The sequence below is a fragment of the Ixodes scapularis genome, unplaced genomic scaffold (genome assembly GCF_016920785.2).
Source record: "Ixodes scapularis isolate PalLabHiFi unplaced genomic scaffold, ASM1692078v2 PGA_scaffold6__148_contigs__length_123643588, whole genome shotgun sequence".
Lineage (NCBI taxonomy): Eukaryota > Metazoa > Arthropoda > Arachnida > Ixodida > Ixodidae > Ixodes > Ixodes scapularis.
The window spans coordinates 55,877,253-55,893,443 of record NW_024609881.1 but is presented as its reverse complement, the minus strand read 5'-3'; the positions used below and the strand labels follow the sequence as shown (position 1 = coordinate 55,893,443).

The 16,191-nt window shown below is 43.9% G+C and overlaps 1 protein-coding gene across 2 annotated transcripts in view; it reads right to left on the bottom strand.

Moving 5' to 3' along the window:
• The window catches only part of LOC115327215 (zinc finger protein 782), a 90,577-nt gene that overhangs the window by 35,659 nt on the left and 38,727 nt on the right, over positions 1–16,191 (bottom strand). The window contains exons 1-2 of one of the 2 annotated variants that reach the window (XM_042294470.1): positions 15,876–15,895; positions 10,967–11,070 (exon numbers count right to left, since the gene is read on the bottom strand). In XM_042294470.1, coding sequence (XP_042150404.1) covers positions 10,967–10,994 — 28 coding nt within the window. In that variant the 5' untranslated portion in view covers positions 10,995–11,070; positions 15,876–15,895. Of the gene's footprint in view, positions 1–10,966; positions 11,071–15,875; positions 15,896–16,191 lie in introns of those variants that run through there. The other variant, XM_042294471.1, reaches the window with a different exon arrangement.

Below are 16,191 nucleotides of genomic sequence, written 5' to 3'. Positions count from 1 at the left end.
GGTTGGTTGGTTGCGCTTCCTTCGAAAAGAGATAAGACCTGGGCACCAAACAATGGTGTAATTTATCGGGGCTTTACAGCCAAATGGGCCACCTCATCTCCCTTGTGTCACGGCCATAGATGACAGACCTGAAGAACACTCATAGGTCATATGTACACCCGCCAGCAATATCAAGGTGAACACCTTACCTGGTTTCTTGCCTGTTTTACGGCTCCTTAAAGCTATATTAACTCTCAACGTCTCAAATGGTACGTGGCTTGGGGGTCTAAACATTGCGTTCTAGCCCTCTTCTGGGACAGAGCTTGTTCCAAAACTTGCAGGAGCGTCAAAAACAGGAAGAGGGCTGTTCACCTTCATATCACTCACAGGTGTACACCAGTGTTGCGGAATGGGCACCCCCATTCCATTCCAATTTCATTCCGGGGAATTAGAGTTTTCGATGATTCAATTCCTTTCAAGTCCTAGGAATGGGGACACTGGGCCCATTCCCACTCATGGAATGGCTGAATCGTTTCATTCCATTCCTCTAATTCCTAAACGTGAAAATTGTCACTTGATGGCAAGCTGCATTGCATTGCAGGGTTGGGCAGAAATAGTCAAAAACGTATTTGAAAATACAAATACAGTATAGACCACTTACAACGTAACCGCTTATAGTGCAGGACCGGGTATAACGCCGTTTTTTTAAACCACCGGTTCGCCTCCCATAGAACTCCATGTAATTACATATCGCTTAAAACGCAGGCGCGCGAAGGGAAATACCGGTTATAGTGCGGTTTCTGGCACAGCCCGCCGACCGCGCCGACGACCGGAGCAGCGAGCACGCTTGCCTGTGCGACACTAGATAACGGCGCTGACGGCGCGAGCCGCAAGCGTTGCGCAAGCGGCACTCGCGGGGCAAGGAGGGTGCTCGAAGAAGCGGGAGAAGGAGGTGTTGAGCGAAGAGAGAGGCTTCAGTTGCCCTAGCGACGGAGGGACGCACGCACCTGTCGTTCACGTGCGTGCGTCCCTCCGCTGCGTTGGAAACCAGTGTTGCGGAGTTGCCACTCCGGAGTTGGAATGATTCCGGAATCATTCCACATTTTCACGACCCCGGAATGGAATGGGAATGGAATGGAGGCAACGTTGAGGGGAATGGAATGGGAATGGAATTAGATGCATTTTGCCCGGAATGGAATGGGAATGGAATGGGGGGTCCGGTTCTTTATATATTTTTTATTCATTTTTTCTTTTTTTTTTACGTTTAGTGATACCGAGTTAGTCAGCGAGTCAGTTGTTCAGAAATAAAATGAGCGGGAAACTGCAAACCCGCAAGGAGCCCTAACAGACGTATACGCAAAAAAAAAAAAAAAACTAAATAAATAAACGCAATACAAAAAACAAGCGTCAAAGCAAACAACAAAGGGGGGAGAGAAGGGGGCGGCGGTGGCGTCTTTCACCAGTGAAGTTCAACAGAAATCCGAATGCGTCTGAGCCTGTTGCACGGCTCAAGGGTACGTCACCCGTCGACGTGAACGTGACCTGCTGCTCTGGTGATCCGATACCCAGGAAGAAGGCCAGACGTGGCCTCGCTGTGCCGACCCAGACTTCGTACACCTGCGACTCGTCTTGAGCGCGCTGTTTTTCGGAGAGCTCGCACCCGTACGGGGCGATATCACGTCGCAATCCACGGGTCTCTGTTTGGATGATGCTAGCCGAAACTTGATGACTGCCATTCAGGCGTTGGAGGCGGAAGGTCGGCGGGTCGGACCGTCACAATAGGGATGCCACCGTATCAATTTTTCAACCGTAACAGAAGATAAGACGTCTGCTCCAGGATGCTTAAGGTGGTCCACCCTATTCTTGAAAATTCCAAATGCAACTGCCTGCATGGTCTTCAATGAGATAATTCAGAACAAAAGTACATACTGTCCTTTCACATAGCAGCGTGAGTAAAGTTTCATGTTCAAGGCAACACCTACCAATACAAGAATACTAGCTCATTCCGCCGTGACATCATGTGATCAGTGTTGACAGGGGCGTCCTTATTGGACAGGGAAGTGATGATGTTTTGATGAAATTTATTTAGAGGTCGAAGTCTTTTCGCATCACTGGTCAGACAAACAAGATGCCAGGGAAGGGACCGCGGTCAATCCTTGATTGAACGTTTTTTGAACCTATTGAAGATTCCTCTTCGTCCGGAACTACTATACTCGCGGTCAACTTTCTGTGGCAATCCGAAGAGAGGAGGAAAGCGCGTGTACGGCGGTTGGTGCACCCTCTCCCCGAGCATTGATGGCATTGACACAAAGCTGACAGCGAGTATACCTTTAAGGCGAAGCGCCAAGCCTGCGGGAAAATAATTTCGGGATAAAAAAACAAACAAAAAACTTCCACTTCAAACTTAAAGCCTCATCTCAGTCGGCGTCTCAAAGAAATTTGAAAAATGTATTGCATAATCAGTATGAATATTTCTGCCCTCCCTAAAATGTATTCCTGTATCTAATTTTACAAAGACTTTTTGACTCTTTTTAAAATGTATTTCCGATACGTATCGCGATACATTTTTACAGATATATTTGAGTTTCAGTATTTTAGCTACTATTTTCATCTATCCCAGTATTTGCATTTTCAAATATATTTTTGACTATTTCTGCCCAACCCTGCAATGCAATGCAGCTGTTAAGTGCCAATTTTTACGTTTAAGAATGAGAGGAATGGAATGGAACGGTTCAGCCATTCCAGGAGTGGGAATGGGCCCAGTGTCACCATTCCTAGGAGTTGAAAGGAATTGAATTATCGCAAACTCTAATTCCCCGGAATGGAATTGGAATGGAATGGGGGTGCCCATTCCGCAACACTGTTGGAAACCAACAACCGTAACGACAGACCAATAGCAGGTCGAGGAGAAGTGTTCGCGCGCGTTGCATGCCCGTTGCGGGCCGGCTGCTTCTATCCGCGAACATGGCGTCGGTTGTGATCAACGTTTTGAACGTCGTCGTAGACGGCGTTCATCTCATCGTTCCGCGTAAAAGCGCTATCCTTGACTGTGAATTTTCGTTGTGTGTCGCTATGATAACCCAGCACGTACTGGAAGGTAAGATCCACCTACTCGAGCGGCGATGTCGTGGCGGCGCTCTCAAGACGGCAGAAACGCCCGTGTCGTCGTGTTTGTTTACTTCGACTACAGTGGTGATTTCTAAGCATTTGTGTCCTCGAACATCGCCCGGATTTCTTATTTGACGCATTTCATGCGTGTGCTCAAGTTCAAGGTATTACTGGCGCGTACCGTATGAAGGATCCGAATTTTCACGCGTTTTCATCTCCGGAGAAAAGTGATTAGGGTTAGCAATCCTGAACGCTCGCAACATCCGTCCGCAACCCGCGACGCCGCTAAGAGGCTGTGCGAGGCAAAAGCCGCTCATTTCTTTCAAAATGTGTGACACACTTGAGAGAGAAGTGTACTAGTCTGGTGAAATAAAGACTTTCCTCAAACTAAGCTTTATTTTTCATCTAACATAAAATAAATTGTTTTACAAAGGTAAGTTGTCACATGGCATGTATTTTGGCCTGAAAAATTGATGTTTTGGTTATAACGCGGTACCGCTTATAGTGCGGATTTTCGCGACTCCCGCGACATACGTTATATGCGGTCTACACTGTACTGGGATAGATGAAAATAGTAGCTAAAATACTGATACTCAAATATATCTGTAAAAATGTATTGCTATACGTATCGGAAATACATTTTAAAAGAGTCAAAAAGTCTTTGGAAAATTAAATACAGAAATACATTTTAGGGAGGGCAGAAATATAAATACTGATAAAGCAATACATTTTTCAAATTTCTTTGAGACGCCAACTGAAATGAGGCTTTAAGTTTAAAGTGGAAATTGTTTTTGTCGTTTTTTTTTTGTTTTTTTTATCCCGAAATTATGTTCCCGCAGGCTTGGCGCTTCGCCTTGAACTCGCGGTCAGCTTTCTGTGGCAATGCCGTCAATGCCCTAGGGGAGAACGTGCACCAATCGCCGTACACGTGCTTTCCTCCTGTCTTCGGATTGCCACAGAAAGCTGACCGCGAGTATAGTGGTTCCGGACAAAGAGGAGTCTTGAATGGGTTCAAAAAACGCTCCATCAAGGATTGGCCGCGGTCGCCTTCCTTGGCATCTTGTCTCTCTGACCAGTAATGCGAAAAGACTTCGACCTCTACATAAATTTCATCAAAACATCATCACTTCCCTGTCCAATAAGGGCGCCCCTGTCAACACTGATCACATGACGTCACGGCGGAATGAGCTAGTATTCTTTATCTGTAGGTGTGGCCTTGAACATGAAACTTTACCCACGCTGCTGTATGAAAGGACAATACATACTTTCGTTATAGGTGACCTCGTTGTAGACCATGCAGGCAGTTGCATTTGGAATTTGCGAGAATAGGGTGGACCACCTGAAGCATCCTGGAGCACATGTCTTATCTTTTGTTACGGTTGAAAAATCGATACGGTAACATCCCTATTGTGACGGTCCTTCCTGCCGACTCTCCACCTCCAACGCATGAATGGCAGTCTTCAAGTTTCGGCTAGCATCATCCAAACAGAGACCTGTGGATTGCGACCTGAGATGGCCGGCACAGGTGTGAGCTCTCCAAGAAACAGCGCGCTCGAGACGAGTCGCAGGAGTACGATGTCCGAGTTGGCACAGCAAGGCCACGTCTGGCCTTCTTCGTGGGTATCGGATCAGCAGAGCAGCGGGTCAGATTCACGTCGACGGATGACATACCCTTGAGCCGTGCAACAGGCGCAGACGCATTCGGATTTGTGTTGAACTTCACTGGTGAAAGGCACCACCGCCGCCCCCTTCCCTCCCCCATTTGTTTTTTGCTTTGACGCTTGTTTTTTGTATTGCTTTTTTTTTTTTGCGTATACGTCTGTTAGGGCTCCACGCATGTTTGCAGTTTCCCGCTCATTTTATTTCTGAGCAGCTGACTCGCTGATTAACTCGGTATAACTAAACGTAAACCGGGCCCATTCCATTCCCATTCCAGGCAAAAGAGCCTAATTCCATTCCCATTCCATTCCCCTCAACGTTGCCGCCATTCCATTCCCCTATTCCATTCCGGGGTCGCGAAAATGTGGAATGATTCCGGAATTATTCCAACTCCGGAGTGGCAACTCCGCAACACTGGTGTACACTGCATACCTTGATTAGAGGGTGTTCGCAAGCACTATGCGATCGTAAAAAATGCCGTATATGTTCAGAGCTAGGGTGCTCTGGGACATAGTCAGCGACGCGACAGCGAGGAAGGCAAAGCAAACAAGGGTGTCATGACTAACCCATAGCTTTTATCAGTGTTGCAGAGTTGCCATTCCGGAGTTGGAATGATTCCCCGGAATCATTCCGGATTTTCGCGACCCCGGAAGGGAATGGGGAATGGAATGGCTGGAACGTTAAGGGGAATGGAATGGGAATGGAATTAGATGCCTTTTGCCCGGAATGGAATGGGAATGGAATGGGCCCGGTTCTTTATTTTATTTTATTTATTTTATTTTTTTGGGGGGGGGGGGGGGTGAGTGGTAGTGGCGCCTTTCGCGAACGCGCAGACGACGGGCTTTGGCTTCACTGGCGTGACACGAGAGAGAAACAAGAAACCAAGCACCAAGCAAAAGAAACGAAGGAAGCTGCAAAGAAATAAACTGCCAAGCATGGCTCCTTACAATAATTTGTGTCTCGCTTTTTTTTTTTTGCGATGGCATGGAAAATGCACGCGCGCACAGGCAGATCTGGTAGCGGATGCGACTCATAACTCGCAGAGCTCTGATAACTCGTTGAATAGCACGCCGCCGCAGAAAAATGATCAGTTATTGTTTTCTTATACTCCGAGGAGCGTTGCTTAGCAGGTGGCCAACCCCGCTACCAGATCGTTCATTTTCATTCGCGCGCACAGGTGCAAAATCTGGGTTTGCTTCGGCATTAAAACAAAGCGAGATTCACTTCTCACTCCTCCTCTTGCGCTTTGCTCCGACGCTTGTTTTTTTTATATACCGCATTTTTATGTGTAAGTCCGCTTTTTACTTGGTCTTTGTTCCGATGCTTGTTTTCTGTGTTTAATGTTTTACATTCAAGTGGGTTAGGGTTACAAGCAAGCTAGCGAATGCCCGCTCATTTCCTTTGACTTTAGTCTCTACATACCTTGTTTCACCTTGCGATGAACCGCTGTGGACACTTCGAGTCGCCCCAGGCAATCCAGCACCGTGAGCATAGTAAGATCAGCCCTTCTTTGAGGCATTTAGCTTTCTTTTTTTGCAATTGTCTATGCGTTTGACAATGTCAGCTTTATGCTGCTTATGCCGACTATCATGTGAAGTGTGAAGTGCCAATTTTTACGTTTAGGAATTAGAGGAATGGAATGGAACGATTCAGCCTTTCCAGGATTGGAAATGGGCCCGTTGTCCCCAATCCTAGGAGTTGAAAGGAATTGAATTATCGAAAACTATAATTCCCGGAATGGAATTGGAATGGAATGGGGGTGCCCATTCCGCAACACTGGCTTTTATTCCCGACCGTGAAGAGCCAAAATCCCCCATGTCCGACAGCACGCGCTTATCTACATCTTGCTTGATGCACGCTGGCGCCATCTCTAAGGCCTCAAGAACACAATACCAGGGTGGCGACTTGTACAGTATAAATAAGCCAATGAACGCAATGCAGTGAAACTCACAACAAAGGTGTGTTTGGTTGGTGAATTTGTCAGACTCAAATTTGATGAGTGTGGGTTGGCAGGAAAAAATGCAAGAAAAGGAAAACTTGCTATTTCCGATGCGCAGGAGGAAAACAGAAGCAAACTGTCTGGATGACACTGCTTTTCACATATGGTGCAACACATCTCGCACCTAAAACCGATTGACGTTGTCAATGTCACCATATTGGCCGTGTCACAGAGCAGACAAGCTATTTTCTCGACGCCTGAGGCAGTTGTAGTGGCCGCATTACACCCGTGGCCGAAGCTCCTCCATCAGTTTATGCCTTGCTGCATGTCCTCTAACCGCCTTCGAACATATTGTGAGTACGCTCAAGCTTTCAAGACAGCTGTCCAAACAAAACAAAATCTTGCTAAGTACATGCGAGCTGCAAGCTGTGCTTTTTATGCAATCTGAGGAAAGTGAGAGAAATATGTGCCGGTTTGGACTGCACCTTAGCACAAGAACATGACACTCTTCACTTGCGCACACTGCCCAGATCCCAGCAAAGGAATAAATGAAAAACAAACAAAACAAAAAAAACTCGGGGACAAATTTTATTTGTCTTCGAAATTGCACCGACTCCGTGCCCACCACCGAGGTGCGATGCACACCGTTTCGGGACAGTTCCGGTGCAAGATGGTCAGAGAGGCCAGAAGATGATGAATACAATCGCAAAGAGCATGAGCTGAGGTTGGCGGACCGTGGGGGGCCGTCGATACATGTTGCGCAACCTCGAGGCCGATAAAACTTTGGAGTGGAGAGGGGGCTGCCAGAATGTGCACTTTTGCAGGTGTGCACACCCTCACCGCTTCCCCTCTCTGCTATACTGTTTCATCGCCCTCCAATTAGTGCAGAATATATCGAAGGCCACGCGCTAAAGCATTCATGCCCACAGTATTCAGAACAGTAAAAGGTAGTGAAAAGTGTAATTAAGTCAAAGAGTAGCAAACACTCTGAATGAAAAAAATTTGCAAGAAACAAAAATACAACCAAAGCCTTTTAAACACAATATCTTAAGAAGAGTATTTGAGATAGGCAAAAGCTTGGGTGAAGCAAACTAACCGTACTACGCCGTAACCTCAAACTTGCTACACCCTCGGTAAAACGACTACCTAGCGTATAGAATATGCCTGCTCTATATGGTCTCCATGGCAGTTATACCTCACAAGTCATGTAAAATTCATTCAAAACAAAGCCATTCGTGTTATTTCTAACTACTCAACATATATCGAAAATCAGGATTAGTACGCCAATCGACTAACCTTTATTCACTTTCCCTCCGCCGCCGAGTGTCACGCCCGTCTCACCTTCATTGAATTTTCTATCACAATACCCACTTCAGAAAATCATTGCTATCGCCTCCCCACCGCATTTGTTCTTGTTTAGATCATAGAGTTATTATAATGTACGCTAGAGGTTCAACTGGCGCTAGTGTCTATGCGACTTCCGGGAGGCAAATTGAAGCAGACAGCAACCAGTCTACTTTTGCGGTGCCCCTGTGCATTCCTATGGGAAAACGCGAGCGCATTTTGTCTCTTCGCCGGAAAATAACAAGAATAACTTTTATTATTTCAATTGTAGCGGATAGTATGTACCTTTATTAATATTATAAAAGTGTAATTGCTTTAATTACAGCATTTTTCTTTACAAATGAACGATGTTACGCTTCGCTATATTTCAGGCCCAAACCTCTGTTCCATGGCAGGTATGTAAAAACGAGCGACGATTCTGAGCTAAATAACAATCGAAAGGAATGTAGAGTGTGTTCAAGGTTCGCTAGCATCTCGGTGGCGCTTGTGTATTGCTAATACGCCCGTCCTGTCACTCTATGAATATGACTCCACCGTGCATTACGATCGGTCAAAGAACATTCGAATGTAAAAAAAATAAAGTATGTGGGCTACGAAAGGTGTGTCTTTTTATTATTTCCTATGTCAGGCAGTCTTTATCGGGCACCTGTTCTCTGACTTCTCCCTATTTGTAAAGATTTGGAGGGTGCGGTTGATGATTTGAACCTAGAACATGCATCTTCGCACAAATTCGAGAGCAGAAAGAATAAAGGAGTACTTATTTATTGGAAATCGGACTATATTACGTGGATTTCAATTTATTTTGATCGCGTGCATGCACAAGGAGTTACTTATCCAGTGTTACTGCGTAGTTTTTGCCGTCTCGGTTTTGCACACGTCCTTCTTTCGTTTGACACGTATATCCCCAATGGTGGAAAGCGCCGACGCCGTGTTCGCGCTAACAGTGTCTGACAGTGCACATAAATACACGTACGAAGCGGTTTTAACACCGTTTTTCATGCCACGAATTTCAAATAAAACGCCGAAACTGACAAATTATTTTGTCTGCGTTGCTGAGAAATGTTCCTATGTGCCTAGTACGAGCGAATTATTCGTGATATTTGCCCTTATAATCGAGCGTAGAGAGAAAATGCAGTCGCTTTTTCCCATAGAAATGCATTACCGGAAGCCAATTTCGGACTGGTTGCTGTCTGCTTCAATGGACCTTTTTCCAGTAAGCGTCTGCGCACGCGCACACCCTTTTCCCTTGACCTTGACAGCCCTTTCGCCATTTTTGGGGGGCTCAGTTTTCTTGCGACACTAATCTGTTCCTATGGGAGAAGGCGAGTCCGGTTGCCCTCCATTTGTAGTTGGCGGCGAAACCGTCATGAGACACTCCTTACTGGAAAAAGGTCCATTTGCAGCAGCACACTAGCGCCGTTTGAACCTCTAGCGTACATTATAATAACTCTATGGTTTAGATCACCCATGTAAATTACATTCAATTTGATCATCAACTATACCTCACCAGACTTCCACACTACTATTAGCCATTGAGGATTGAGACTCAGCGTCTCACAACATTGTTTGTATAAATGATACTTCTAAACTTGTTGAGTCCATTACCCTCTATCTCATCATCATAATTTATTAAACCTTGAAGGCCCTTACGGACATTACACAAGGGGGGGTACCTGCTGAAAAAAACATCATATAAAGGAACAAACAAGAAGTGGGTTACATGCTGGAGAACATTGTTATATAAAGCAACAAAAACAGGAATTAACTTAGTAACTAGCTTACAGCGTTATATTTGTGTTTACTGCACTTTTTGTTTTATTGCCACCCCCCTGTATACACGTTTGCCAATATAGCGATATAGCCAATATGTCGTTCGTTGTAAAAAGTGCTTTATACATGCATTTTGATATAAAGCTTCCGTGAGTTTGATATCGACAATAATTTGCTGTACGTGGGTTCGTTCTAAACGGGTTTCACTGTATACATGGTATTCCAAGGTAAACATAAACAAGTAATGGCGGAACTTCCTGTGGCGGAGATAACTTCTGGCTGACCAGCTTCCTGTGTGTGTTTCAATGAGCAAAGATGAGCAACTTTTCTTTTAAGCTTTCCTTGGCGGAAAATCAGAAAAGGCATGTCAAAAACTGGATGCAAGATAAATCAATCTGTTTCTGGACCATACGGCACCAAGAAAAAGCACCACATCTCATTTTATTTAGCCTCCATGATGAAAGTTATGTGGTCCTACCTGACGTCCCGGTAGAAACTTGTGTACACGATAGATATTCAACGAAGTTAGACGCCCACAAATCAACCGAGACATGTAATTCTTTCGTGCTTTTTGTGCATAGGAAAGCATGCGCGAGAACAAGATCGCTTCGTCAAGTGCGCGTTGTCGCCGTAACTGTTCGAGCTGGCAAAAATCTAAACTACACTACACATGCAAGACGTATATGAAGGTGAGTGCAAAAGATTATGCCGCTCGTGCTCGATCGTGCCCCGGAAAAGACGAGCGGTGTTTTCCATAATTACCGGAGATATCTTGATTGTCGGAACGCCTTCCTACTGCGGCGATCCAGTGAATCATAATCACATAGATACAGTTGCAGACAAAGACGTCAAAAGGATATTTTAGATTATAGAACCCTAATGATAAGGTAAGAAAACAAGTAGCAACTTTCCATACAAATTGCAACTTTCGCCATCAGCACGTAGGCTCTAAATGAAAATTGACACAACTTGCATAAGAACTGAGCCCATTCTATTCCCACCCCATTAGGGGCAAAAGGCATATAATTCCATTCCCATTCCATTTCGGGGTTGTGAAAGTGCGGAATCACTCCAGGATCATTCCAACTCCAAAGTGGCAATTCTGCAACACTGCTAGACACTGCCAATGTCACCTGTTAATGAGAGAGGTTGAAATGAAAAACTTACCACGATTTGAGGACTGGATCGGTTCCATTCGAATTGCTGTCAGCGGTCAGGTTTGCAGGTAGGCTCGTAAGATCACGAAGGCTGCACGGGATCACTTGAGATAACTAGGACCAAATGCAAAGGGCAATGACATTAATTAAGAAGAATGTGAGCACACCCTCCAGGCATATAAAGCTAGCCAGACAACTATAAAGATAACACAAATGAGACACACCCAGAACTTCGTTACCTTATCCATGCAAGCAAATAATGTTATTGATGCAAGCAAACGATTAACACGGTACAACCATGGCAAGCTTTACAAGGAAGACGTCGCTCATAATAACTACTTTAAATTCTATTTTTTTCCCTGAACCATTAACGAATAGTACCACCTGCCTCAAAATATTGTTAATTCCTCTTCTATTAAAATCTTCCTTGATTATGTAGATGCCAACATTTCATTATAAACTAATATTTTATGCTGTTTTTAAAAGTGCAGTGTATCTATTGTATTCAAGTTGTTTACTAATTCTTCATTCTTGACTTCTATATTTGCGTTGAATATTGACCTGCACATTGTGTGTTGAGAATTGTTTTCTGCTTGTAATATTTCAAACTGTACCACTCTACAATAACCCCCCATTGGGGCCAGTAGTATTGGAAATAAATAAAATAAATAAATAAAATAAAACTTCAAGATAACAATAACGAATGAATGAGGAAATGGAATGCTTGTGTGCCTAGCAAATGTGGAGAGCAAGTTCGTCTCCTTCCCGAGCAGGGGTTTCAGTGATGTCAGAACGCCGATCTCTGATTGGCTCCGATAGGAAGGATGGTGGGTAGACCTCAAAGCAGCTAGCATTGAGGACAACCCCCCATCCCTCCGTCAGAGCCAATCAGAAGTCGACATTCTTACAGCAGTGTAACCCCTGTGCTAGAAGCAGACGAACTTGCGCTCCACATTGGCGGTAGCTTGCGACATGAATTTAGAAAGTGTGCTAACATAATCAGTTTTCTTCTCTTTCTCTGCCAGATTGCCAGTACAATAAAGTCCAATCAATAAAGTGGTTAAGACTCAAAAAAGGTCAAATACAAGATAACCATGCCGCTTTAATGCGTCTACATGTTTGCCCCGTAATTTTGCTAAACTTGTTTCGTAAAAAGCGGTTTAGTATTGTGGATATATTCGATTGAACAGTGGGACCTTCGGATCCACCTATTCAGGAAGGCTGCCATGTACCTCTTTACACGAAACATTTCAAGCGTTGCTAATTGCTCAACATAACAAACATTCAGATGCCGGCCGTCTCTGCGGATACTTTAACAAATCCCTTCAAATAGAGTGGTTGAGAAAATTAGACTCTTTCCGAAAAAAAAAAAAAGACTGCCAGCCCCAGTGGATGTTAGGGATTACAAAAACGCACTAATTAGTGAGATAAATACCTAAAATGTACTAAAAAACTTTATTAATGAAAATAAACATATGGTTTCATATGTTTTTATGAAACCAACCGGTGGCTGGCAGTTTGTTCTTGAAAAGAGTTTCTCGATATTTCAACGACACTATTTGAAAGGATTTTTCAAAATATTTGCAGAAACAACCGGTATGGTCTGCAATAGAGCGATAAACATCGGAGGAAGCTGAATCTGCATCACTGCACCAGGTCTCGCACCAGCAGAGGAAAAAAGAGGGATATGATACAGCGCACCCGTAAGTACTAAACGTACGGCCTGATTGTTGCAGCTACTGACTGTGGAATTGCACATTACTCGCACATGACATCACTGCACTCTGCCGGCAATTCCCCTGCTTGAACTTACCGAGGAAAACAAATTTGGTTGTGGGAAATGAGTACTGCAGAAGGTATGTGCTCAGCAGCTAGGCTATTCGCTGTTTGGGCATAAAAAATGTGTACAGGTTTGTTACTAGTGACGTAAAAGAATTTTGCAAGATTATTTTGGTATAGCTATTTCTTAAATTTTCTTGACACCTTAAATTTTCGGAAAAATAGTCTAAGGTACCGTGGCCGAATTCAAAAGACTTAAAGCATATATGCACAGCTGCAAAAATTTTGCGTTTTACCCTAATAAATAAAAAGCAAAGTGTTTTTTTGTTTTTTTTCAGAAAGGTTTGAAACGACATTGTGAAATAAACACTGTTCTTAGCAGGTCACTACAATCTTTTAAATCATCCAACAGGTTTTGTCATGCCTTTCCGAGTGTTTTTTATGGGCGCAGATGCGTTAAAAATGTTTTAAAAAGCGGAAAATCACCTTTTATTTAAAAAAAACTATAATATTGTGGCGGCACGTGCCCTTTGCCAAAACAACATTCGCCGAAGCTCCTGCAGGCCTCGGGGATCGACAAGTGAAGACGAGAAAAAGGAGGGATCCGAGCTCGGTGGATGCGCGAGGATCGAAGGAACAGGCAGAAGGCGCGAGACATCACCTTCGATTCCTGCTGACCGACGGACGTCCACGTTCTTTGTCTAGTTAGAATGGTATGGTTTTAAGTAAATGTTTTAATAACGTTCCTGCTTGTCTGGGTTATTACCCGTCGTGCACGCGAGCCCAATAGGAACGCAACAATATTAAGACATAAAGCTTACCGTAGAATACCGCGGATCCGCCTATACCACACTAAGCGCCCATTCCCAAGTTTCTAAGATCTGAAAAAATATGCAGAGTACATTGATATGTAAAATTGATGACTGAACAAGCGCCCATCCCCAATTTTTTTTTTTTTTTGCGATTACCACTTAATCTAGAGTGGGCGCTTGCCAGGTGTTTTACGAAATGTATTTTAGTAGGTAGGGAAACAAGGTATGCATATATGAAACATATTTTAATAAAACAAAAACATGGGACCATATTTTCTAAAATAAATTGACAATATTGAACATACAACAAAATACTCAGTTTCGTAACTATAAAGCTTATAAATGTAATATGTCTCAAAATATTTCTGTAGACGACCAACTGGTGCGATGACTTAATTTTCGCGACTTGAAAAATATCGCGAAAAATAAAAACCTTTTAATATGTCTCCTTATGCTAACAAGCACAAAGCATACGCCCCTTATTGTAAAATTTGCTACCTGCCATACATTCTTGAAATCGACACTTTGCCAAATTCACGAATATTAGCCCACAAAAACAATCCTCTACAGTACTCAACGGTTGTAAGTAGTGTAGAGGTCACGTAACACAAGGTACATACAGCTGTGAAGTATGTAGTTTTAGACCAAACACCTTTTGATTCTCGCTTTGAAAACTGAGCAGTATATTGCAATATTTTCAATACTGGCAATAGACTAAAGTAAAAATTTATTTTTTGCTTTTAAAAAATAATTTGCTTTTTTAAAAAATAAAAACTTCGTGCATTGTATTAACCCTAGACCATCTATAACCAATAGGAATAGAAACCTTTAGCAACCCGTCACCGTGTTCTGCGTACTGCACCACTGGAGCCCGGTAGTGATGTATGTGAAGAGTTTCTGAAGTTCTTTTGCAAAGCTTAGCACCGACATTTGAAGACATTTGTCAGCGGAAAATTTAACTCGGCGGGCCCGGTCATGACGTCGTCTGCGAATGCCTCGACAGACAACCCAACACAGTTTTTTCCTTTTTATGTTTTGAACAAGGTAAGCTATCTGTTCATATTTTCGCCCCATGTCTCCACGGTTGCACCACTGCAGTAAATTGCGGCGCGGAACGTTGAAAAACCGATTTTTGAAGGCCATCTAAACTGCCTTAGAAGCATTAGGCCTGCTTCAGACATGGCAACTTTAACGGCAATTTCGGTGTTGCTGGCAAGTCGTTCCCTAGCTTTCTCTAGTGCGACACAAATTGCTCGGATCGCATCTGGCTCGAAACGGACGAGCAGCTCGGACAACTCGGAGACGTTTGAAGCGGTAGCAGCCAATCAGGGACGCAATATTGTCATGCAACACGTCGTGCCAGCGGTGATGTCAGTTTTTGGGAATAAACCATTTCAGAAAAATTTAAGTATTCCCAATGCTATTCACAAGTATATAGACATGTTTATAGCATGCAACCATCTGTCTAAATAATGAGAGAAAGATCAAATTTAATGACGATGGTAAATTGAAGCAATTGGTTGCTCCGTGTAAACACAAGGGGGCCAGTATTGCTGGTGCCGCAACGTTAAGTGTCTGGGAGAAATAGAGTTTTTCGGAATATCCCAGGAAACCTTGCAATGAGGGGAATTGTGGGGCTGTTTGGATATTTTGCGGCACGATTCATTGTTTCCTATCATTTGGAGCTCAGAACACACAAAAAAAAAATTAAGCGACCAGAAAGAAAGGGTATCACAGACTGTTTTGCTTTCCTTCTGCATCACTTTGTGCTCGCTTCTATAATATCATGTGCCATACATCTGAACGTCTGCATAAAGCAGACACTGGGGGCACCACATATTTCCGGAAAGGTCTATTGTCCCGTCTGAATAGGGCCCTAGTGCACATGCAGTATATGCACACAGAAAAGAAAAATTGTGGCCCAATGGCACAAGTAACGCCATTAGACCACGAGATGGCGTTACTTGTGCCAAAATCGGAGGCGGCGCGTGCGCGGCGCAAACCCAGCGAACAGGGTTGCCAGGTTGGGCTATAAATAGCCAAATTGGGCTAGTTTTATTTGCAGTTGGCGGGAAAAAATGGTAGTTGGCTATTTGGCTAGTATTGGGCTATTTCTAACCTGTGCATTGGGCTATTTCTGACATGTGCATTGGGCAATTTCTCACCTGTGCTGGAACCAAAATGCCTGAAAGCACTTGGGTTTATAGGTTCGAATGTATTTTTAGAGTAAGTTATGTGAACATTTGGCGCTTCAGTTCCTTAACCCTGATAAGTTTGCGACAGCAAACAAATTCGTCTTCTTTTTGCGCGCCTTGTGCAATTGTTTACCTCTGAATTTTGTCCGAATGCACGCATGTGCTGTTATTCTTCCATCTTAACAAGTGACGGCGCGATTCCTAGCGGCCTTAACAGCACCTGTTCTGCGCATTCTTTAGGTTGTCTTAATTCTGCATAGTTCTCCCGCGACGCCATTCTGGTCACCATGCCCCTATAGACCTTTTTCACAAGGGCGCCGCCATCTTGAAATATCGGCCCTTCCAGTATGGGCGAAAACATTGTTTTGCCGTCGCAACGCCAATAGAATGCATTTAGGAGATTAGCGTAACCGTCGCCCATTCTCGTTTTGTCTCCCCTCTATTTTTTT